The 25,579-nt window shown below is 34.6% G+C and overlaps 1 protein-coding gene across 1 annotated transcript in view; it reads right to left on the reverse strand.

The window, feature by feature from the left end:
• Atg2 (Autophagy-related 2) overlaps positions 1-24,808 on the reverse strand; it is a 43,063-nt gene extending 18,255 nt beyond the window's left edge. Inside the window, 4 exon segments of the mRNA XM_067273963.1 lie at positions 744-846; positions 927-1,079; positions 1,150-1,318; positions 24,501-24,808. Coding sequence (XP_067130064.1) covers positions 744-846; positions 927-1,079; positions 1,150-1,318; positions 24,501-24,668 — 593 coding nt within the window. The 5' untranslated portion in view covers positions 24,669-24,808.
• Positions 24,809-25,579: the final 771 nt, after the last annotated feature.

Here is a 25,579-nt window from a genome sequence, read left to right on the forward strand (position 1 = left end):
TAAAAATATAGAATTTGATCAATAGAAGTACATAGCACAGTTAATTATTGTTTGCTTTATTTTGTCAGTGAAACTCAATACTCATTCTGAATTTCAGTAGGCAATTTAAGACTAGTACACCTATTTAAGCATGGAATAAATATAGGTCTCCCAAAATGAATGCTGTCATCTTAAATTACTGCACTTATATTAATTATTATAAGAGAAGTCGGCAATGTACACTAACAAACTAACTATCCGAGTTTCGTCTCTCATCTGCACTCAAGTGTCTTGTCATTTACTACATCTAGGAAGCACCTTAAATGAAAATGGTGATGAGATAACTGAGATGCTTTGCATTCTGCAGTTTGCAAAGTCAGAATCACTTGTAATTGTGCAACACAAGTAATCTGTAAAAGCCATAGAATTGCGGCTTCCATGGGAGGAATGACAATGGATATATTGTAGTTAGTATAGGAAGACCTTGGTTGGACATGTGATATATGACACAAGATGCATTAAGAAATTGTAATGGGCAAATGTAAAACTTGAACAGTTTTCCAATGTTTCAATATATGTTATGACTTCTTGGATAATAATTAGTATAATTACAATAATTTAAAGTAATATGCTTTCTTGGAAAACCCTGAATTTGATTTCCACAACATAACAGTAAGCATTAACTATAATGTGGTTCTGCAGAAAGAACTTGTTTTCTTTAAATTAAAATGAAAATTTTTATGACACAAATTCATTAAACTTACTTCTTGACACGTATTTCCAATGCAACTCCAGATTTACTTTCTTTTGGTATATATTCCATTCTTATTACAGTATCTATGAATCGAACTTTGATCCTGCAGAGAACTAGGAAACAAATTTTTCTATTAACAATACATTTTTAACAATGACAGTCAAAATATTCAAAAGAAAATATTTTAAATCACCAGTTTCGATCGTCTGTGCAAACAATTCCAATCCTTCTAACGGCTGCACTGATTCAACATCTTTTTCTACCTCAAAAACCTCCTGACGGAGACATTCTTCTGCTAGTTGCATACTCGTCGTCATACTCCCCCAGGTGGAATCAAACATCGAGGCTGAAAATAGTATTTTCAAATTATTATTTTATAAAGCTGTATAGAGTATCAATTAAACTAAATGTGTTACCATCTTGTGATCGCTGTTTAGGTTGAATGGTCATCATGAGGCCCTGTACTTCGACCAAGCTGCTCTCACTCAGTAGAGAGGACCACGGTATCATTATTGAAATTGAACTGATGTAGCCATCCACAAACTCTATGGGGAAGTTATGTGTCTCTCCAATTTCATTTAAAGCCTAAAACAAAATTTTAAATTAACTTCCCTATGCATTAGACAAAGTTCTTTTATAATCATCTAAATGGTTAGACAATGTAAGGATATATAGGATTCAGGTGGACTAAACCAGTGTTTCTCAAACTTTTTGGTTGCACTTAAAAATTTCAAAGGACCCCCGAAGAATGACTAGGTGTAGGAAAACATCTCGAGGGAGGGAGTTAAGTACCCTCTTATGATCGCTCCAGTGCTGCCAGCTAAAAATGCATACCAACTAAAATAATATTGGAGTAGCCCAAGACATAGCCAAATATTGCAGCGCCACAGCACTAGCGGAAATTTAAATTTGCCGACTGAAAAGCTTTCGGTTGATCAGTTTTTGGATAATTGACTCTCTACTGTATTTCTAACTTGACTTGCCTACAGACACAATGCTGCTGGCAAACACCGTTCCAAATGACAATGTTGTTCTATCATAGTTTAGGCTGAGAGTGGAACTCGGGGGATTCCCCAATAGCACACAAATTTATGAAGATTAGGCTCGTATTAAAATATTTATATTGTTTTTATTATTTATATGTGCAATTTATTTAAGTAAAAATTACTTTTTATTTCTATTATTTCTAAACATGAATCCATAGTAAATTTATAAAATATTTTTCAGCGACCCCCACTTTGAGAATCACTGGTCTAAATAATGAAATGACATCAAAATTTTAAAGTTTATCCTAAGAAATCAGAAATTTAAAATTTATTTCTGTACTATAATATTCCTATTGCCATATAATTATTTAATATTGAAGCCATACATCTATGTATAAAACAATATCAAACAGTGCTCACTGTACAGCAAATTTGTGATTACCTTTAAAAAAAAAATTGGTTCTTCAGATGACAGAAAATCCTTTTATAATCCATAAAGCAAATATCAAACTCAAAAATATATAGAAAAATATTTATTTTAGAAAAGTATAATGCAAAAACAGTGTAAAAGTAGTGAGTGCTAACATCAGACAGATGATAATAAATCAGTAATATTTTATTTCATTTGGTCTTCAGTTAAAACATTCCCTTTGTCATTATGCAGTATCAGTGTTGAACTGTATCAATACACAAGCATATGAATGAATTTTGTCTTCTTAGGGCTTCACTTCACTTCTCATTACTAACATTTCTATTCTAAGCTTCTAAATAAATTGAGCCAGGAGCCTCAATAAGTGCTTAATAAGGGCCTGAGAGTTAAAAGTGCTGATATTAACAGAACCTTTTTAGTATCAGCACCAGTAACAATATACATCAACACACAATTTCGTTTATTATTATTCCTTGAGTCTATAGTAAATAAATGTTTAAGATTTAAGTACACGTTTATTTATGTAATTAATTAATTTTTTTATATATTGTAAATCGCTAGAGGGCAGCTACAGAATGGATATATACAAGGGTGGCACACTTTCATTCATTCAACTGATTTTCCATAAGGAAGGAATAAATAGAATATATATACTGTAAGTGTGTGAGTGTGTGTGTGTGTGTTTGTTTTGTTGCATAACTTTGAAAGTTTAATAAACTACTCAAAAGTGCATATTTGATTGTGGCAGACAAAATTACTGCCCCACACAGCTTAGTTTCTTATGACGAACCAAGGACTATATAAGAAGGTCGGGACACGCGTACTGGAACTGCCATTTTGGGACTTTTTGAGTCGCATGTTTAAAACAAACTTGTACAAGCAGTCAGTTTTATACAACATTAATTTAACTAAAATTGCATAAATTAGTTTAATTAATGTCATATAAAACTGACTGCTCGTACAAGTTTGTTTTAACTATTATATTTCCCATTTTCATTCTCTTGGCCAGGCTTGTGTTCGCAAAACGTTTTGGGAATATAATAAATTGGGGAATATAATAGTTGATGCTCCAGAGATACCGCGGTTATTTGCATTCGCAAAAACACACAAGTTTGTTTTAAACATGCGACTCAAAAAGTCCCAAAATGGCGGCTCCAGTACGCGTGTCCCGACCTTCTTATATAGACCTTGTGCTTGCTTGCTTGCCGCCTTCTGGCAGTGAAGTTAGGCATTAGCTATGTTGGCTATTTTGCCCCATGTAGTTGTTTTTCCAGGTATGTGAGTGGAGTTAGTTGGAGAAACAGATAGTGATCTCAAGAAGATGTACTTGAAAGGTCTAGAAGAAACGTTTGAGAAAATCAGTACTAATGTGGAGGGATTGAAGGAGAATGCACAAGGGGTGTGTGGAGTCATTGGTGGTTCAGGACACTGAGTGAGCAATGTCAAAGAAAAAAAAAAGGGATGAAACGATGTTTGTTGTCCGTTGGCAGTCAAAATGAGGCGAGAAAAAGTTAGATTGATTTAGTAGTTGTAGGTATCTTTGTATTCGTTAAAAAAGATCAATAAGGATTGAAGGCAAACATCTTTCAGGTTTAATTGAAGGCAACTGCTGATATTGAGTAGATGATTTTTTGTAAGACTTATTGGAGAGTATACTTCTGATGTTGAATTTTGAACATTTGCACTGGTTGGTGGTGCAGATGTTGCAAGTACAGTAGAGCATTGATTATCCGACCCCCGATCAACTGTCACATCGGTTAACTGACCGCGTTCTAGTCGGCAAATTTAAATGTCTTGGCTACTTTAATATTATTTTTGCTAAATTTTTACGTGCTTTAGCTGGCAACACTGACTTGACCATGAAAGGGAGGTCAGTATTTAAATGAGGCTTAATTTTATTTAACAACACTATCGAATTGCTGTTTTTAAAACATGTGCGAGATTTAGCGGCGAAAAAACGAGTGTCAGTTGTGAAGCAAAAGAAAATTTTGGACTTCTTTTTATAATGTATAAGCCTACTTTATGTAAAATATGTAACCAGAATATTTGTTTTTTGTTTTATATTTTTCAATATACAGTACAGTACTGTATTTATTTTGTGCACAATGAAGAAATAATTTTTAACAATACAATAGCAATGATTATTATTTTAAAAAAATTTTTGTTAGACTTAAAATTGATGAAAATTCAACACGAAGTAGGTTAATAGCGATATACTAATATACTAATTACATGGGATATACTAATAATGCATTTTTCATACTTTTTGGTTATCCGACCAACCCTAGTCCCCAATTGAGTCGGATAATTGATGCTCTACTGTATAAAGAAAGTGGTTTGTAAGCAAAGAGTTGGTTCTTGCGCGGTTGATGAGGACGTTGATGCGGCAATCAGTGATGTCAGAAATAGAAATATCTGATGTTTTAGAAAACCAAGGGTAGAGATAGTTTTTGGGGTAGGTGTTCCGTCTGTTGTTCATGTGTTTCTCGTTGTCAAACTTGATGAGAGTTTTGAGGTTTTCAGGAGTTATGTAGTGGGTGATGTTAGAGTTGAGGGGGTTGGTTTTGGTGAGTTTGTCAGCTTGAGTTTTCGGTGATGGGATTGCCTTTGTGAGCCGGGATCCAGATTAGTTTGGTCTGAAGATTGAAGATATGCCTTTGGTTGAGGATGGTGTTAATGATTTGGATTAAGGTAGGGGACTTATCATGTTGAGCATGGAGAGCCTCAAGAACCGATTTCAAGTCTGAACAAATGATGGCATCTGACTTTTTGAAGGTAACATGATGGATTGTTTGAAGGATTGCATATCCTTCCACAGTGAAAATCGTGGCCTCAGGGTGGAGAGAGAAGTGGGCCGTGATGTTGTTTTTAGAGTCAACAAAAGCTGCTGTCATGGTGTTGGTGGTTTACAACCCACCAGTGGCAACTATGATGTTGATGCTTTGGTGGGCTTCCCATTCCTTAAAGGACTGTTGGATGAATGTGTCAGGTACGTTTCCTCTAATTTTTTTGGTAGATGAGCAGAAAATATACTTCTCTGAGTAAAAAAATTTTTGCTGAGCAGATTCTGAGCAAAAAATTTTAATCTCTACTTTATAATTAATTATTTTAATTTTTATAGAAAAAGTAAGATTTTATATATATATATATATAGATTAAAATTCATTTTAAAACATACTTCTGCATAAAATATTATCTTTTGTCAATGATTTAATGTATTTAATCGAAATATACGTAGCAATAACCATGTTGCAGACAAAGTGAGAAATAAGTAAACATCAATTCAAATCAGTGTGCATGTTCGCCTGTGCGGCACATAAATTCTCGTTTGCGGCAACAATTTGAGCAGTGTGCGGCCGCACAGCTTAGAGGAAACATTGGTCAGGGAGATTTGAATTTTGGAAGGCAAGGTTGTCAAGATGAATGTTGTGGTTGGGAGGCATTGGTAATGTTGAACAACTTTGACAAAACATTGGAAGGTTGAATGCTGTGTAGGAGAAGCCAGGAGCGGGTGAAGTGGATAAACGGAATCTTAACAAGGGAGGCGCCTGAATTGTTGTGTATGTTCTGAATAATGGATTGGAAGAGGGGGTCAAAAGTAGCTTTCTTGATGTAAGTGCAGTATTGTTTAATGATGCATTTGTGGAAGCGGCAATCGAGGGAGGTTTTATTTGCGACGGGGAATGTAACAATGTTGTTGGTAGAGATGGGGAGCCCAAGGCTGAGTTTGATGTATTGGGTTTGAATAGCCTCTAAGGTGTGGAACTGTTCTTGGTAAGGGTAGAGATACTGGGGATGGTGTATGTAATGATACTACCAATTGTACTGTCAGCAATGCAGAGGAGGTCAGTAGGGTGACAGCCTGTGTTTTTGTTGCAGAAGATTTTGCATTGATAACAGCATTTTAGATAACAGTTTTCACGGTTAGTGTGTCTGTGGAAGTGGTGAAATGCTTGCCTTTTTTTTACTAATTTTCATTGGCATTCTTTATTCCACCACGGAGGGTTGGGTCTCTGTTGACGTGGATTGCTATTGATAAGGGTGTAGTATGTGAGTTCTTTGTATTTGTTGATGAAATTGTGAGACTGTGGATTTTTAAGGGGGAATTTTTAATGAAAGGAAACCTTCTTTTTTTTTCATTGTTCGGAACTGTTGTAAACACCCCCCTTAGGAAAAACTCCTCACAGAGTATCGGAGCAGAGGTCTCCTCCAACTATCAACAGTTAGGTGGGAAAGTTGACACTTAGTTGTCAAGAATCAAAAGTCATTGTCAACAATGGAGCGTTTTCCCACACTAATGCTATAAAAGCGTGAGGTACCGAAGGCTCAGCGCACATCCACACTTGGAAGTTATTTCTGTACTTGTGCCAATCAATCTCTACGCAACAACTTAGATCCCGTCTGAGAAAACATTTCAACGGCTACAGACTCTTCCATACCATCGGCATCCGCCATACTTCGACGTATACCGTCCATTCCCGCATACAGGTATTGTTTGTCAGTGATCTGTGAATTCTCTCTCCCCAGAAATGGGATTAAGCATAGCTAACAGCTTCCCTTTGTATAACTTGCATTTAACCGCATTTAATCGAGTAGCCTTGTAGACGATCTTGTATGTTAATCCTAGCTAACCAATAAATGTTTTATTTGTTAACCTGGCAACCTGTCAATCTCTTTTTCTGGAAGGACACTTGTCAACTTACAGATGCACTCCCCACTCACTTCTTGCCCTCCTAAAACCATCCAACAGACGCAGAAATCAGGCTTTACCAGTCTGTGCAGATTAAGTGGTCAGAAGAGATTAACCCGACCCTCTGCTTATCTCACAAAATTGTCATAGGTCCAGTCCATGTGGGTGGCCCAGGAGATAAAAGTTTGTGTTATGTTAATGCAGGTGCTAGTGTGTGTTTGGTTATTCACTTTATGTTTGCCTGTCCTGATGTTGGAAATGTTGGTTTCAACCAATGGTGGCTGCCGCAGAAAATGGACAAGGGGTTCCAGTTTGCATGTGTTGCAATGTCATTCGTTACGAGAGTGAGGTCTATGGCTGTGTTATTACGTTTCGGGTTGTAATATGTGAATTGGCCATCGTTGAGGAGGATAATGTTAGTTGTTGTAAATTGGTCTGTGATAATGCAATCTCTGACGTCTGTCAAGAAGTTTCCCTTGTAGACCTTGTGACAAAGTAGTAGCCCGGGTCGCCCCCTAGTGGGCATTCTAGCAGCATTACAAATTCCTATGAGAAACATTTAATGCACTTAATATATGAAAGTTTTATGCACTTAATTTTTAAAAGTTTGATGAGAGTTTCTATTATTGAAATATCACCTTCCGAGAATTCTATTATTAAAATATTACCTTCCGGGAGTCCACTATATAATTTTCAAAACTATCCATTTTTCATTATTCGCCCCCTAGTGTACGTTACAGGCATTCCGTGACAATAATAAATTCCTATTACAAATATACTGAATTATTAATATTGTTATTGGCCAAATGAATAATAATAATTTATATTGTTAATTTAAATGTTTGAAATTTGACACACGATAGGGGCATCTCTAGTGCCCGTTTTTGGCATAATGTTACACGGATGAACAGACGGACACACGTTCAATGGGTTATATATATAGATAACAGGGTAGTAACAATTACAGCTAGGTCAAAGTATTATTAAGTCTAAAATATAAATCGAACTCACTTGTGCCTATTGACCGGTGTGAAATAAATAACTTCAATTCAACGAACGTTTTCTGGACGCCTTCCGTGTCCTTCTTCAGGTTAACTGCTGGATTCTATTATTTTTAAAAAACTGCGTTCCGATCTTTTAAGAACAAATTCAAATGAAGATAGTTCGAAAGCGCGATGACCATCGCGCATGCGCTATATCTGTCGTGCTCCTTGTCGTACTGTATCATATTCTTTTTAATCTTTTTATTCTTTTTTATCTTTGGGTCACATGATTTCATGTGTTATCGGACCCAAATAAATCTTTATGCATCCTCTTGTAATAAAGTTTGCCAAGCAAGCGAAAGAGTTATCTCGTCGCGTGAATTAATGCATGTTGTTTTAGTTTGCGCTTTATGTATCTCTATCGCTTCCAGCCATTTGAGATGTTCCATCCGAGTCGTTTTAGTTATTAGCGTGGCCCCCGCGAAGTCCACATTAATGCCCGGTTCAGAAGCGTACACTGCAAGCGACGTGGTAGCTCTGTTGTATCTTATATCCGCCTCATGTTCTTTAACCCTGACTTCCATAGAGCGTTTCGTTGATCCTATGTAGATCAGATCCCTATTAAATCTCTCGTCCTTTATCGGGATTCGGTATACGCCTGCCATTCTATTCGGGTCCGATGGGTCCTTTCCGTTACGTAACAAAGTGTAAATGGTTGGGCCTCTCCTATAAGCAACGGTGACCTTACGTCTCCTTGCGATAGACGCGTATACGGATTTCAAGGTCGGGTTATATGTGATGGGTATTCTCTCCACCTCCGTATTTTGGTTGTTAGTTTGTGCCACTGCAGGTGCGTTTTGGCTCATTCGTGCTCTTTGGCGTTCCGCCATTCTTGGAATAATGTTGCGGTAGCCGTGTATATCCGCAATCTTCTCAATATGTTTCAACTCTTTCTTAAGCGCTTGTTGAGTGGAAGAGTGCGTGTATGCCCGTCTGACCAATGATCTAAATGCTGCTATTTTGTATTGGATCGGGTCGCATGAGTCACTCGGGATGTATGTGGGGCTTGCACATTGTTTGCGATACACAGAGGTATGGATGTTGTGCGAGTCAATCCTGATATCCACATCCAAAAAATGCACATTGGTATCACTATGTTGCTCAACTTCGATTGACAGACCATACGTGTTATCATTCATCTTTTCTACGAATTGCGCCAAGTTCGGTGTTGTCTTCCATACGATGATGACGTCATCTATATAACGTCTGTATAGTAGGATATCGTTGGTGAATCCCGGGAGTGTTTTGGATTCGAGTTGTCTCACCACCAACTCACACAAGTCCCCTGACAGTGGACTTCCCATCGGGACACCCCGCGATTGTGTGTATGTTACATTTTTTAAATTGAAACACCGACCCGTAACACATGAGGTGCGCTAATTCCAACACATTCTGGTGGAGGGCTGTGTTGGAATTAGCGCACCTCATGTGTTACGGGTCGGTGTTTCAATTTAAAAAATGTAACATACACACAATCGCGGGGTGTCCCGATGGGAAGTCCACTGTCAGGGGACTTGTGTGAGTTGGTGGTGAGACAACTCGAATCCAAAACACTCCCGGGATTCACCAACGATATCCTACTATACAGACGTTATATAGATGACGTCATCATCGTATGGAAGACAACACCGAACTTGGCGCAATTCGTAGAAAAGATGAATGATAACACGTATGGTCTGTCAATCGAAGTTGAGCAACATAGTGATACCAATGTGCATTTTTTGGATGTGGATATCAGGATTGACTCGCACAACATCCATACCTCTGTGTATCGCAAACAATGTGCAAGCCCCACATACATCCCGAGTGACTCATGCGACCCGATCCAATACAAAATAGCAGCATTTAGATCATTGGTCAGACGGGCATACACGCACTCTTCCACTCAACAAGCGCTTAAGAAAGAGTTGAAACATATTGAGAAGATTGCGGATATACACGGCTACCGCAACATTATTCCAAGAATGGCGGAACGCCAAAGAGCACGAATGAGCCAAAACGCACCTGCAGTGGCACAAACTAACAACCAAAATACGGAGGTGGAGAGAATACCCATCACATATAACCCGACCTTGAAATCCGTATACGCGTCTATCGCAAGGAGACGTAAGGTCACCGTTGCTTATAGGAGAGGCCCAACCATTTACACTTTGTTACGTAACGGAAAGGACCCATCGGACCCGAATAGAATGGCAGGCGTATACCGAATCCCGATAAAGGACGAGAGATTTAATAGGGATCTGATCTACATAGGATCAACGAAACGCTCTATGGAAGTCAGGGTTAAAGAACATGAGGCGGATATAAGATACAACAGAGCTACCACGTCGCTTGCAGTGTACGCTTCTGAACCGGGCATTAATGTGGACTTCGCGGGGGCCACGCTAATAACTAAAACGACTCGGATGGAACATCTCAAATGGCTGGAAGCGATAGAGATACATAAAGCGCAAACTAAAACAACATGCATTAATTCACGCGACGAGATAACTCTTTCGCTTGCTTGGCAAACTTTATTACAAGAGGATGCATAAAGATTTATTTGGGTCCGATAACACATGAAATCATGTGACCCAAAGATAAAAAAGAATAAAAAGATTAAAAAGAATATGATACAGTACGACAAGGAGCACGACAGATATAGCGCATGCGCGATGGTCATCGCGCTTTCGAACTATCTTCATTTGAATTTGTTCTTAAAAGATCGGAACGCAGTTTTTTAAAAATAATAGAATCCAGCAGTTAACCTGAAGAAGGACACGGAAGGCGTCCAGAAAACGTTCGTTGAATTGAAGTTATTTATTTCACACCGGTCAATAGGCACAAGTGAGTTCGATTTATATTTTATACACCCCGGTGTGTAGGATGATGATATTATTAAGTCTACTCCTTGCAAGCTTGCAAGGACAATTTTTATTTGATCATCCCATATATAGCAATTTAAAGTAAATTATGCTAACTGCCATCAATCTACCAGTTTCATTTTATGGCTTTTGACTGCATTGTTCACAATTTTATTGTTTTGTATAACTTTTGTACTTTAGAATTGGTACTGTAAGTTTCTATTATTTTGTATATTATAAATGGCTGAGTAGATTCAAACAACAGGTTGATATTACTATCATTCAATGTGTTTCTCACGAGTAGAGTTTAAGATAACGTCTAATTTTATTATTTTCATTTTATCATTCATTTTTTCTTAAAAAAATTGCAAAGTATTTGGATTTAATTATGATGTGTGGAAACTATAAATTACAAATCTTCACATTCTGGATTTTGAAATAAATAATTGAAAATTTATGTCAAAATTCAGTTTAAGCAAAATGAATCAATAGAGGAATGCTTTTTAATAAGATAAATCAAAAACAATTCTTATATAATTAAATATCCAGATCTATATATAGACCAGTAGGATCATTCAGACTAGACTCCAGACAGAGACAGGCTCTCCAAATTTAATCTTTACATTAGAAATATGATACAAATGTAATATAAATGTTTCTTTTGGTAAGAAGTGAAAAACCTGTACTTTAATATAGTATTTTTAAGACTTTTGGAGAGACATGATTCAATACAACAAGCACAAAATATATTTACAAGAACAAAATATTCTAATCACAAGACTGATTAAATAGCTTGTAGGTTCTAGTCTCCATGTTTTTTGTTTCTTTCATTTGTCCATTAGTAGAAGTGTCATTTGTTCTATTACATTGAATAGTTTAGCAAATTTTATCTCTAAACTGATAAATGGAGCCAAAATTTTATTGGATTAGATGCTTTTGGGACTTCTCCATCCCATCTTCAGATTTCTAGATCTGATGATAAAGTTCTAGTTTCAGAGTATGCCGACTTCATCTCTACGTTGCAGATCCTTTATCAGTGATATCAGTAATTATTTTACTCTATTTTGCTCATTTTCTTAATTAAATTTAAGTTTCTTATCATTAAATAAATAAAAAAAATCCAGCAATGAGTTGCTTAAATTTCCCAGCAGCATTTGATGGCACCATATGTCACGATATTCTACTTTTAAAAAACTTTTATAATTTTTACCTTTTAACTATTATAAAATGTCAAAAAGCTTAATTCTGAGGGTAGGGATGGGTTTTATAAAAAGTTTTAAATGTTAATAACAAGTAAAAATGCCATTAAGTCCAACACTACTCAAGATATGACACAACTCCCTTTATCTCCCCACCCCCTAATACCACCACAATTTAATAGCATCAATCCCCCTAATATACAAACCTCCCTGTGAAATTTCAGAAATTTTCAACAAAAAGCACAGGAGTTATTAAGCTTCAAAAGGATAAACAAAATCATGCCATCGACACCCATACACACACACTAACATCCGTACGTACAGAAAAACCCCTGAAATATTTTTTTTGATTTCTCAACATTTCAATGTCCCAAGTCCAAAAATGTAAAAATCTTGGGGGTCATCTTTTGACCAATCACAATACTTTTCCTCTGTTATGTATAACAGAGTTGGGAGAGTAAAAATTGATAGCATATTTATATTAATGAATAAACTATTCAATAATTTTATATCATTTTATTTAGAATCATTACTAGATAAATACATATTTGTTTTGTAGCACTTTAATGTTATAAGGCAAACATGAATAGGGTGACTGGGTTACACTAGAATGGATTGAACTAGACTGATGGAAGAAGGCAATGCAATACTTAGGCAATCTGACAAAGGGGTGCCTCCCAGTTACACTTTCTATGTGAAACTTGCCCTTACTTAGGTGTTAGACGTACGGAGAAAACCAAGAAACTTCCACAAGGCCAGCATATTGGAAGGTGCAAACCCGTGACCATCTATCAGTGACCAGTGGCTTTATCCACTTGGCCACTGGTGGGCACTAGACTAACAAGGTACAAATGTTGACTGTAAGAAATAATACAAAACTTCATTTGTATGAGAGATTTTGACTTATTAAATGTATTTTTGGATTGAAGTACACTTGTAAAATGGATTTAAACTATCAATATTTATATTATTTAATTCAACATTCATGATTTTTCATTGTCATACTTAGAAAACAAAAATCTACCTTTCATTTTTTAATACTTAATGCAATCAGCTTCTGATACTAATTAATATACAAAATAGACCTGCTTTGAAATTAATGTCTAATCTACAGGAGAAATTTTAAGAAAACTGATTATTAAAATGAAAGAAAAAATTGTAAATGATCTGCTTTCACCTTTAGACAAATTCAATAATTTAAGTATTAAATAGTTTAAATATTCTCTTTCAATACTTCTCACATTTCTCTTTTTAGAAATTTTTAAATTAAATTAAATTAAATTAAAATTCAGTAAAGAAAATAATTTTGTATATTTTTGTAACAAAGCAGAATTAGTCGAAAAGTACAAAACTATTTCTGCCTTTTGATTTGGAAGAATGAGAGAATTTCTGTAATTTTGCCTGTTTCATATTTCAATAAACACGATATTCTATTCAACATTAAGCAAGTGTAACATTACTAATAAGCAAAATTACATGCATTTGCCTAGAATATTTGAACAAATGTTTTTGGTTCTTACTGGGTCATCACCACCAGGTTACAAGCCCATCTCTCTCAAACATTTTATTGTAACGTCTTATCATTCTAATGTTGGAATGACTTGGATTTGTAAGTTGACAACTTGTTAAGAGACATAAATGTTTGTTTAAATGTAATTATTCATTGCTAAGGTGTCTAGTTCTGTTTATCCAAGCCAGTGAATGTTTTCCCCTTCATTTACATTACAGGCTTGGTTAATTAACCACATAACTTGTCTGAATAATGATGATATCATCACCACATACATGGCTTAATATTTAGAACCAATTTTTAATGAATAATTTTTATATGTTCATCAAATTTCAATAATTCGTTTTGTAATTTCTAGATTTTAGATTTCTGTGAGGAGATTCCTTGAATTAAGTATGTTATTTTATATAAACTCTTAAAGGTAGTCAAAATTTATCTAAAATATTCTGAATAGTGATAATAAGGAACAATCTAAATTCAATTTAAAAACAATAATAGAACTTTAATTAATCTCAACAGAAAAAACTGTAATATTATAAGTTTATTCTATATTCTTTGAACTCATATTAAGGCGATACACTTTCATTCAGTTTTCATTGTATTACAGGTGTAGATAACATCACATACAAGCATCAGATTGCAATATAAGTTGAAAGTGCTGAGAGTGTCTAGCATATTGCTGAGATAGAAATTTATAATAGCCACTGACATGTGGGCAGCCATCTGTAAAGTGTTGGTGGTCAAGAAATAAACAAACCTAGAATTTGTTGATTTATAGATCATCATCACTGACATACACCACTAAATCTAGAGAGCAGATGGTATATTTTACAGGATTTGTATCTGAACTGACTTTATAGAGTTAGGTTAATGTAGAATGCAGGAGTGATTCTTCTCTGGTCACAAAGCAGACTAACACCAAAGTCAAAGTAATGAATAAGTGCATAAAACTCGCAGATGTGATGAAGTAGATTAGAAAATAGAACTGCAAATTGTTTATGGTTCTATTTTCCAAGACCACTTCAGATCTACTTCATCACATACACACAGAAATTCTAGGCTAAAAAAGCCTCTTTAACAGGAAAACCACAAATTAAGCCCTCTCAAAAAAAAATTATCCACGATACTTCTCTATGTTTTCTTACTAATACCTATAATTCATTAGTGAAGTAAGATCAAGAAGAAACAACATATTAAACAATGCTGTCGAAAATAACAAATATTGGCCACTTTGTTGATTACTTTCCTCTAATTAATCATTAATAAAAATTTGAATATCTCAAATCATATCTTTGTGAAATCATTTAAAAGTATGAAAAAATACATAAGCTCTGAAATAACTAAAAGATGTTACACTTATCACAATTATTCTGCCTAAGTAGCCTTTGTGTTAACTGCATTTAAATCCGTAGACATGATAACATTTATATTCTTTTTACAAATTATACATATTAACTACATTAACCACGTGCATTAATCATTATCAGAATAATAGGAAGAATAATAAGAGTTTGGCACCACTCCCAAGAAAATAAAAAAAGCTAAAATTTATCTATTTTTCCTCCAAACTGGAGAAATGACATATCTAAACCATTACTTCAATTTTATAACTATAATAAAAATACAAACATACTCCATTTGACATGACCTAATTCAAAGTTTCTTGAAGTTACTTAAACAGCATCACAGACAAATCACATATATCTACACAGACTACTACATATTCTGTGAAAATCATCTTATCAATAGATATATGCTATATATTTACCTATCTGGTGATCTAATATAAAAAATAAGTGATGCATAAAAATATTCTTTCCTCTGACTAAATGGCATAAAATTGAATTTTACAAAAACAACTGGATCAATCTGCAGACCATGCTTTGAGATTCACAGATCTAACTAATTCTCATTATTAAGCTGTCAAATTTACTATAAGCTCAACGTCATAAGCTAAGATTACATTCTATAACTAAAATGTAATCTCAGTTTAGAAAAGATTTACTATATTTTTATTTTTTCATTTTTAATATTTCTACCCTGTTGGCACTAAGAGAGTGTTCGGCCCAGTGGAAAAAGCAGGATCTTACATATCCAGGACAGATCACCTACAAAACTCATCCACGGTCCCTCAGAAGGGTGGGCTAATGTCAACTGCCTCACCCATCCAAATCTCAAAGGTCTACTGTACTAAGATGAAGAAAATCAACACCAAATCCAATACATCTTTATTACATATGATATCTATAGGATTTTCTTTAAATTTTGAATAAACAAACAGATACTGATAGATAAAACAAAAAAAATTCCTAAGATTCAAACACTTCTTGTTTTAAGTTGACCTTCTATCAATATGTTGAATGAATATTTAATTCATTTAACTTATAAGATGTATGTGAATCTTAACAGGCGCTGCTGATAATTTTAGATAGAATCTGTGATAACTTCTAATTCATAAAATATTATGTTTTTAAACAAATTTATTATATCACTAATAACTAAAGTGATTTTTTTATATTATATAATGATTGATAAAAACAAAATGATAAATTATTATATAGTTTCTATCTCTAAATGGTTGCCACAATGTTTATTTAAGTCTCTTCATTCTTTTGGAATGACTATTCTTAGCTGATTAAATCAGTTAATGATTCAGCTTATAGATGATGAGTTTGAAATACTTCCACATTGGTCCATTCACTATAACTTCAGGAGTGCTTCCACAAGAAATAGTTCACAAAAACAGTACTCTTTCTTAATTATTATAAATTTAGATCTGAAGACAATTGTTAACAGATGTTTACATTTTGATTATTACACTACTGCCACTTCTACAATGAGATGATTAATATGGAGGGATCCATCTTGTAGCATACAGAGACAAGGTGATCACATAACTGGGATTTACTGATTTACTTTTCACTGTTCAATTTTTCTTTTTGTTATGAGCCTAGAACCTGCTGCATCTATGAAAAACTGTTGTGTGTGCTGCACTTGGTATGTCATATGCTGCTTACCCCTGGCCTAGACAATGCAACCAATTATGCAACCCAAAAAGGAAGATCAGTTCTGTCTATTATTATTTCTCTCATAAGTTTTGCTATTGTCTCATTCTCTCTCCCTCTTCCAGACTAAACATTATATACACACCTATTGCCTTTCCTTTTAATGTGCATGTTATGTAATAGAATACAGCAAATCGTCACTTCACATCGTCAAGGAAAGATAAAGTACAGTACTGTACATTTTTAATCATTTACAATCATTGTTGTTGCCTTTTCTTTACAAACTATAAATTCTATGAGAAGAAAAATAAATGGTAAAGGAAGCAAACATGATCTATAATTAGAATAATAATGACTGAATTATATCTTGTTTACATCATTTAGAGTGTGTTAAAACTGGTTACATTACAGATCATTTTGCTTAAAGTCAGAGTTTCCAAGAACCTATTGATGACATTAACCGAGGACTTACCATATTCCTCCTTCAAAAATTTCAAACACAAGAAGCATAAAATGCTGACTAATACTTGTAACAGAAAGAAAAAATAAATAAAAGCATTGTTGACTCTTAACAAAGTAGTTTTTCTTGTAGTAGATATGTTTTATTCTTAATTTTAAATGTGTTCTACAGCATTCTAACCTGTCGAATTTAAAGCTGAGAACAAATCAGTATTTAGCTAAAACCATTTCATTTATTAGAAGTGTAACTTAGCAAAATAAACAGTAATTTTTGTTCATTTATTTTTTTAGAAACAATATCAAAATTTCAAATATTTAAGGAATAAACGTGACCGATTGGAAAGCGGTAAGTAAAACTTCAAAATAGATTTATTTCAAAATAAGTCTACTCTGAATTTTGACTTACCATTTCCTTCTATGAATGTTTATTAAGAGGATATTTATCAATCTTTATCATATCATTAGTTTCCTGCTAATAAGTAAGCTACATAAAATACAAGGAAATTTATACTTAATATTTATTATAGAAGATAAATTTCACTTTTTTCCTTATGAAACAAATGCTAATAATTTCAGAGATGAAATATAAGAAATTAAGAAATCCTTTTGCAAATGTTTACTAACTAATCTTATGACTGTTTAACTGTTATATACAGTGGAACTTTGCTTAACAAGCACCTCGCACAACGAGTATTATACATAACGAGCAAAACAAATTGTAAAAATTTGCCTCGCTTAACGAGCGATGAGGAGAGGGGAAGTCCCGAATCGTGCGCACGCAGCATGCTCTACCAGTGTGTTTAGCACTCGTTCTGCTAGCATCTTAGTGTCGCTTGTGATCACATATTTTTCCAAACTTGTGTTTACACATATTACTTATAAACATCAATAACCATAGCCTGTTATATAATAAACACGCCAAATGATATGCCAAATCCTTGGGTCATTAAATTTAATGACCAATTCCAAATTAAATTTTAGAAATGTCTGAATTAAAAATTAACTATTTATAATTATTAAATTTAATACGAGATGGAAACATAACTGCCTATCTCTAGTCAAATTAATTAATTTCTATTAATTAATATTTAATTATAGTCTTTACATAACCTAAGAATTTGGCATATCGTTTGGAGTGCTTATCAAACATATTAGCTGTGATTTTTTTTTTGGTTCTGCAAATCGAATTCTCATTCCAGGATGGTTCATTCTGCACTAAAAGAAAAGATGATTATGATTGACGCTCCTTAACAGTGTATATTGTACAATTTTTTTTATAAACGTTATACATAGAACATTTGAGTATTTTTTTGGCATGGAACGCATTATCGTATTTTACATTAATTTCTATGGGGAAAATTGTTTCGCTTAACGAGTGTTTCTCATTACGAGTAAGACTCTGTAACTCATTATGCTCGTTAAGCAAGGTTCCACTGTATCTTGCATAATAATAGAAATGAGCTCACACCCACTAAGAGAGACAATTATGTGCCAGTAAGCCACAAATAGGACTTTTGTACTGTACATGCACTTTAGTCTCAGAGATATCTCTTTAATTCACATGAAAGAATTATAAAAAAAAATGACAGTAATTATAGTAATGACCTAGTAACACTCTACGGATACATAGACATCACTTTGAAACAAAGGAAACCATATCTAGAATACCTCACAAAATGAATACTAGCATTGAAGTTTTTTGAAAATTATTCTCCCATTAATCACTTTATGAAAAAAATAAGAGAGGCAATCACTAGTTTTATACATACATTTTATAGACAAGAATTTGAAGGCATGTATAAAAATCAACCCAGATAAAGTGTAAATAAAAAGTTCTACACTTTCTTTATCTAGTGTGATGACATGTCTAATGGAACTATTTTTCATAAGGAACGCAATATGTTTTTCTTAATAATAACACAAAATATCAAATACGATGGTAATGTTAATTAAGTTCATTCACCAGGTTTCACAAATGTCAATGACTTTTCTTTTGTAGTATAACCTCCATGAAAGAAAAGTCAGGGCAGATGTAGATGTCAGAATTTCAGTTTATTGTAATTAATAATATCAATGAAGATAATGAAGTAGTGTCTTACTACTGCACAACTCAACACAGAAGGAAAAAATTATCACAAGTAACTCACATAGCACAATAAGTGTCAAAAAGGTTCATTCACAGCATATTACCAAGAGATAACATCAACTTTTTGTCTGATAACAGTTAAAAGTTGTTTTGGTACTGAAGAAATCAGACGGTCTAGTGTTTCCACAGGGATTTTCTCCCACTTCTACTTCAAATATTTATGCTGTTTGCTAAAGACAATTCTGAGCAATCTTACATTTGAGAATTTACCAACTATTCTTGATGGGTGAGAAATCTGGGCTTTCTGTAGGCATCCTCCTTGCCTACAGCAAGCCCAGCAATGGGAGAATGTAAACACACTTATTCTGTAGCAAAGATTTTGTTATTTTGACAGTACACATACTGTCAAAATAACAAAATCTTGCATTATCTGTCTTGTATTATCAAATTGTTGGAAAATATTTGATCTCCTGCTAAACATTTTCATTGGGATATACTTAGATGCTGGAACAGAATATGTATGTAGTTGTCTGCCTTTATTGTTTGATACTAAAATGTAGGCTGCCAACTCCTCTGTGATGGTATGGGGTTGCATAGCAGCAGCCCTACATCGTCATAGAAGTTGATTTTTCCATCATTCATTTGTAACAGGAAAGTTTGTTGGCTTTCTCTTTTCTTCAAATGACTTTTCATCCAATATCACTATATTGTATCTCAAAGATTAATTCATCAGATCACAAAACATGTTTCCACTGAGATGTCCAGTTTAAACAAGCTCTGGCCCATGCTACTACATTGTCATTTATTCATTTGACTTAGAAAAGGTTCTCTCCTTGCTTTAAAGAATCCATATCTGAAACTCAGGATATAGTGGCAAATCATTATTTCAGACATATCTTTCCTAAACCTTTCTCCAGCACATATTGTAAGATCTGTTCTTGGCAATATATCGATGAAACAGGTAAAGTTGTTCAGAATTCTTTCTGGGACAATGGTCTCCAGTTTCCTTGTAGTATTTTATACCTTGAACTGTAGAATAGATCATGTTCAAGTCTCAAACAATATAACACTGGAAAGAGTCATCATCATGTTTCTGAATGACCAATTTACTTACCCACTGATCAGTAAGCTTGTCATCTTTACCCATATTTTACTGCAGCACTGACAATTTTCTTGCATCAGTACTGCTTAAATCTTTCACAAGTCTGATGTCATCCACTCTGAAATATGTATAGAGCCGTTATAATAAGAAATGGAATTTTCCAATGTTAAGTGACTGAACTTCAGTGATAAGTGTATTATTGCATGAGATTTTTACACTGTACCCTCATTTTATTTTACTTGTCCAATAGCTGACTACTGATTTACATTAATGCACAACTTAATACTTGACATAATGTCGGGTTCTACAACTTAAATGTGCTTTGATTGTTATTTTGAGAGAATAAACATAATGAATAAACTTTATTGACATTAGCATTGTATTAATATTAAAAAAATTTGAATTCTGTTATTAGATTATAAGTCTATGCAAATCAAAACACAAAGACCTATTAACATAAATCAAAATTTTAAGTAATTGATATAAATTACAACTATTATATCAACTTCTGAGGGTTGACAGTTTGTATCCATCATCCAATAGTTGTCTGTCTAGCTTTAACTTATGCTAGAATTTCCAGAACACCATTCAATTTACTAAAGCCATATCCAAACCCTCATAATTTCATAGTTGCTAACCATCAGTGCTTGGTGCTGACTAATAGTGTTTTGTATGCTTCGTCAATGCACAAGCTGCTTTTTCGTTTTTTCAGTATTTTTTACATAATTTGATATTATCACATAAACGCTTTATTTAATGAATCTAATATCAATATACATAGTACAATCCAAAAGTTCGGGGACTTGGCATAAAATTCCTTACCTTAAAAAGTTTATATTGCCGATGCACAACCACCTTCAAAGTAATCACCTTGAGCGACGATATACTTTTGCCAGCACTCGTATAACTTTTGGAAGCACTGCTGGAAGCCATTTTTTGAAACCTCTTGTAAGGCCTCCTACGATGCTGCTCTCACCTCATCTGATGACACAAAACTGCATCCCTGCAAATGCTTTTTCATTGATGGAAACAAATAAAAATCACACGGGGCTAAGTCCAGTGAATAGGCAGGGTGTGGAAGCACATTAATTTGAGTTTTGGCGAGAAACCGTGTGACCATTTGGGATCAATGTGCAGGTGCATTGTCATGCAGAAGGTACAGTACCAGTCTCCACTTCGCCAGATCTGTGTTTAGATTCAAAATGTCTAGATAATGCTCCTTGTTACTGTCCTGCCTTCGGGAATAAATTCTGAATGAACAATTCCTTGAGAATCAAAAAATACCTGCATCATGTCTTTCCGTTTGCTCTGATCCTCCTGGAATTTCTTCGATTACAGTGAGGAAAGTGATTTCCATGTTGAAGAAGCACATTTTGATTGGATATGAAATAAATAACACCACGTTTCATCGTCTGTTATGACGTGATTCAAAAAAGGCTTTGTCACCCGATATTCTCATTCGTTCTTCCTTTTGTTCAGAAGTCAAAAGCAGAGGGACAACGTGCTGAGACATTCAGTGCATGTTAAGATATTCTGTTGAAATACACTGTCAACTAGTCTTTGATAAGTGAGTAACCACAGCGATTTTTCAAGGGTTTGGTGACGATCTTTGCAAATACATTGAGAGACCAACTCAACATTTTCCTTATTCCGTGAAGTCAAAGGTCAGCCAGAGCATTCATCGTCTGCAATGGATTCTTAGCCCTCTTTAAAATGCCGATGCACCTTCAATTTTGCCATGGTAGAATCACCGTACACCTTTCTTAGCAATTAAAGTCTCCATAGGTGTTTTATCTAAACACTGACAAGATTTAATGTTGCAGCACTGTTCTTGAAACTTCATTTTTATTACATCGCAGAACAAAGGTAACTATCTCTGGAAAAAAACAGCAACGCTCGCGGTTTAATCACATGGCATGGGTGAAACCAACCTGAACACATAGGGGTGGTTTGGTAGAATCCATTTCATACGCTGTAACTTCAAATACATGCTTTTGTTGTCATAGATTACTGCAGTCCCCGAACTTTAGGATCATACCACGTATATGCTGAAGACATTGTATGCATTTTATTATGAAGGACTAAAGTGAACCACAAGAACATTCTCAGATTCGTTCAATTGAGAAAGAACCAAGATTGATATTTTTATGTGTAAAAATTTGAGCTTAAATATGGTAACTTTAAATGTGAGATAAGTCAGTTATGACCGATTCATCAACAGAAGGAAATGAGTTTAGTTTATTTTTACAGTTAGACCAAATTATTGAGCAGCGCTAGTTTCTCTGCCCAAAAAGAAGAAACATCTAAACATCTGATTCATCACTTAAGAATATACAGGCCATATACAGGCTTTCTCAAGAAAAAAAACAAGATAGTTCTTTGAGATTTGTGGAATTTTACAAAAATTTGTAATCTTTGTAAAATAGAAAATCTGATGACGATTTTCCCATACAGCATTGCAGGGCCTCCCATGCATTGATCTGTAGCAAAAGGAAAAGATATTCAGTATGATAAGACAGAGATAGGAAATAAATTAAACCAGCAAACATTGTCCTTAATAATTGCAGTGAAAGTCAATAAACTGACTGATAGCAACTGTCATAAGTACAGTGTAACAAAAGAGATTATTAAGAAAGCAAAATAGTACACAAAGATAAACAAGAGGCACTCATCAGGCAATAACAAGACTCATGACGTATCAAGATGCACACCTAGATTTATGATGTGTCCCATAAAATACCTGATCATTTTAAATTGTGATGTTAAAAAGTATAAAGCTATTGCCATTCTCTTGACAGAATTTATGGCAATAGCTTTATAAGATATCATATGCAGATATATAATTAATTTTGTTTATTAAAGGTATTTTAATAAAAGCATTATTCAATATCAGTGTTAATAAATAATTTTTTTTGTCTTTTATGCTGTCAATATTTTTATTCAAAAATCAGTATTTTTCTACCAACATCCCAGCTATTCCCCATTCTAAAGGTTGGCGAGTATGTAATTTACAAGATTACACTTTTATGTCATCTTACTTTTTGAATCATAATTGAAAGCAACATAGGATTTTAGTTTTTCTCACGGCACTTCCTCTCTCAGGTAAAGTAAACTTCGTAAGGAAGTTAATTCTACTTGCATGTTTCCAATGGCAATAGCAGATGTTACTATAGAAACAATTGCAGCTCACCACACAAGGAAAATTTCACCGAATTGAATATTTCCCACTACCGCTAAAAGTCACCACTTTCAGTAGCCAATAAAGTGACAGTACTGTACATACCTGACATCAGAAATCAGAATAATAGAATCTACTAAATACCCAGCAGTATGACAGTGCATATAACTGGCTGATATAGTAGCACCTCCAATTGACTTTTTTGCATTGCTAACAACACTACCATTTTCAATGTAATAAACTTCTATATTTTTGTTGCCAAACGTTTGCCACCATCACTCATCGCCGCCACTGGGAACATGCAAGTAGAATCAAAGCTTTATAGCAGGACATCTGCCTACCATAAACACTACCCCCACTAATGTGAACCAAAATGCAACACTAAAAGCTACACTTCTAAAGCTTAATGTTTGTTTGTTTATTTAGTTAAGTTACAGCAATGCAACACTTGGGCAATCTGCCTGGGGATGTCTTCTGGGAGGTCTTTTAAGAGTAAACGGCCCCTATTCAAGTGTTACAGACATGGAGAAAACTCCATATGGCCAGTCCGTCCTGGTGCAGTGCGAACCCATGACTGAACTCCCAGTGTTCAGGAAACAGAACCACTTGGCCCTGAAGGTTAATGAGAATCTTTAGGTGTTGCAGATTGCTTTATCTCTCTCTCCAACTCAAAACCAAAGAGAAAAAATGAGCCTGTCGGTATTGTTAAATTCCTTTCATATGCATAAGGAACATAACATTTCTCAAAACACTTCAGCCACTAGATAAACCACAGCAAGTAGAATTTGTAAAGTCGAGGCACAGCATCCGACATCCACAAACCCCAGAATCACCGACGAGGTCCAATCTGCAAAACTTAACCAATTCACCTTAATAGGAATCACCAAGTGTCTTTCTTTCCCTCTCCTATCTAAAATCAATTGTTTACATTAAACCCCATCATTACTAAACGTCCTCGAAAAAAGGTACAAGGTCACAGGCTATAAATAATTCTCGACTAGTTTCGGATGAAGAAAAATGGTAAAAAATTCGAATCAAATCGCCATGAAAGTGAACTCCGCTTCAATTACCCAAACAAGAAAATTACGTAAAGGAGGACGACGGGCGACGGACTGGAAACGTCATTTAGAACAAAAGGATACTAAACAAAGGAAAAAAGTTCACGAGGTTTAAATGGATCGGGTAAAGCAACGGAGAAGGATTCGAGCCGCGTAATGACATTAAAGAATTACTTACGGCAACGTCCAGGTAGACATCTCTGATGTTACCCTTTCCCGAATACAAATCGACCGATAACTGATCCAAAGACAATTTCTCTTGTAAATATTTTCCCATGTAACGTTGCAATAAATAGCGACACGCTCTCTTCTTCACCCCCTCCGACCAGGGAAAATACCAGGGCATTTTCTCTCATCGATATTCTAACGGCAAATCTAACCACTTTCGTTCTCTCCTATTCGAATCTGTCGATTTCGACGACGGAGTTCATTGTAAACAACAAGCACGCCATGTTTATCGATGGCAATGACGACACGAAATGACGTAGTTGCATTTTCTATTTCGTAAACAAAGGAGATATTGATATTTACTTTTGATTTTATATTTATTCCCGTATTTCATTTTAAGTGTGTAATATTAATATTGAGTTTAATTTAATGGAATCGTTGATTTTTCGAAAGCGAAAATATCGTCCTCCAACAAACGGGTTTTGATAGTTCCGATTTCCGCCACCAATCGGAGTTGTATCTTTTTTTTCTTTATTTATCTACGAATCCTTCGCTTGTTTACAAGATATTTTTTAAGTAGGTCAACCGATAATTGGAATATTATCTGTTACCTTTTTTGTTCTAATTTATTTATCAAAATGAACTATTTTACACGGATAAATGGCCGAATGCCTTATAACACGATTACCCCACGTTGTGGCGCTTTCCGAACGCCATCCTCGTTCTGTAGAAATCGGTAAATTTCATCTTTTACAAAACTAACGCCTTATTACTTTAAGAATATCGAATTTTAAAAATAAATTCGATTTCGTCGTTAGTGACATCAATTAATTAGCTCTTAGTATGTCATTAAGTACGACGTAGAATTTACGAACGCAACCGCTCAATTGGTTCATATAGTGAACGCAATACATCATCGCCACAATGCATAAGATGACGCCAAACAGACGTAAGAGTGCACCGAGCATTATTTAACGCCGAAATTTCGAACGCGTTACGTTATCTCGCTTGTCGCGTAATTTAAACGATTTTTATCGTTTTGACACAAATTTCGCGATAACGGAATAAAAATAGAATGGAAAAGAAAAA

The sequence above is a fragment of the Centruroides vittatus genome, unplaced genomic scaffold (genome assembly GCF_030686945.1).
Source record: "Centruroides vittatus isolate TY-2023 unplaced genomic scaffold, ASM3068694v2 contig_502, whole genome shotgun sequence".
NCBI classification, from domain to species: domain Eukaryota; kingdom Metazoa; phylum Arthropoda; class Arachnida; order Scorpiones; family Buthidae; genus Centruroides; species Centruroides vittatus.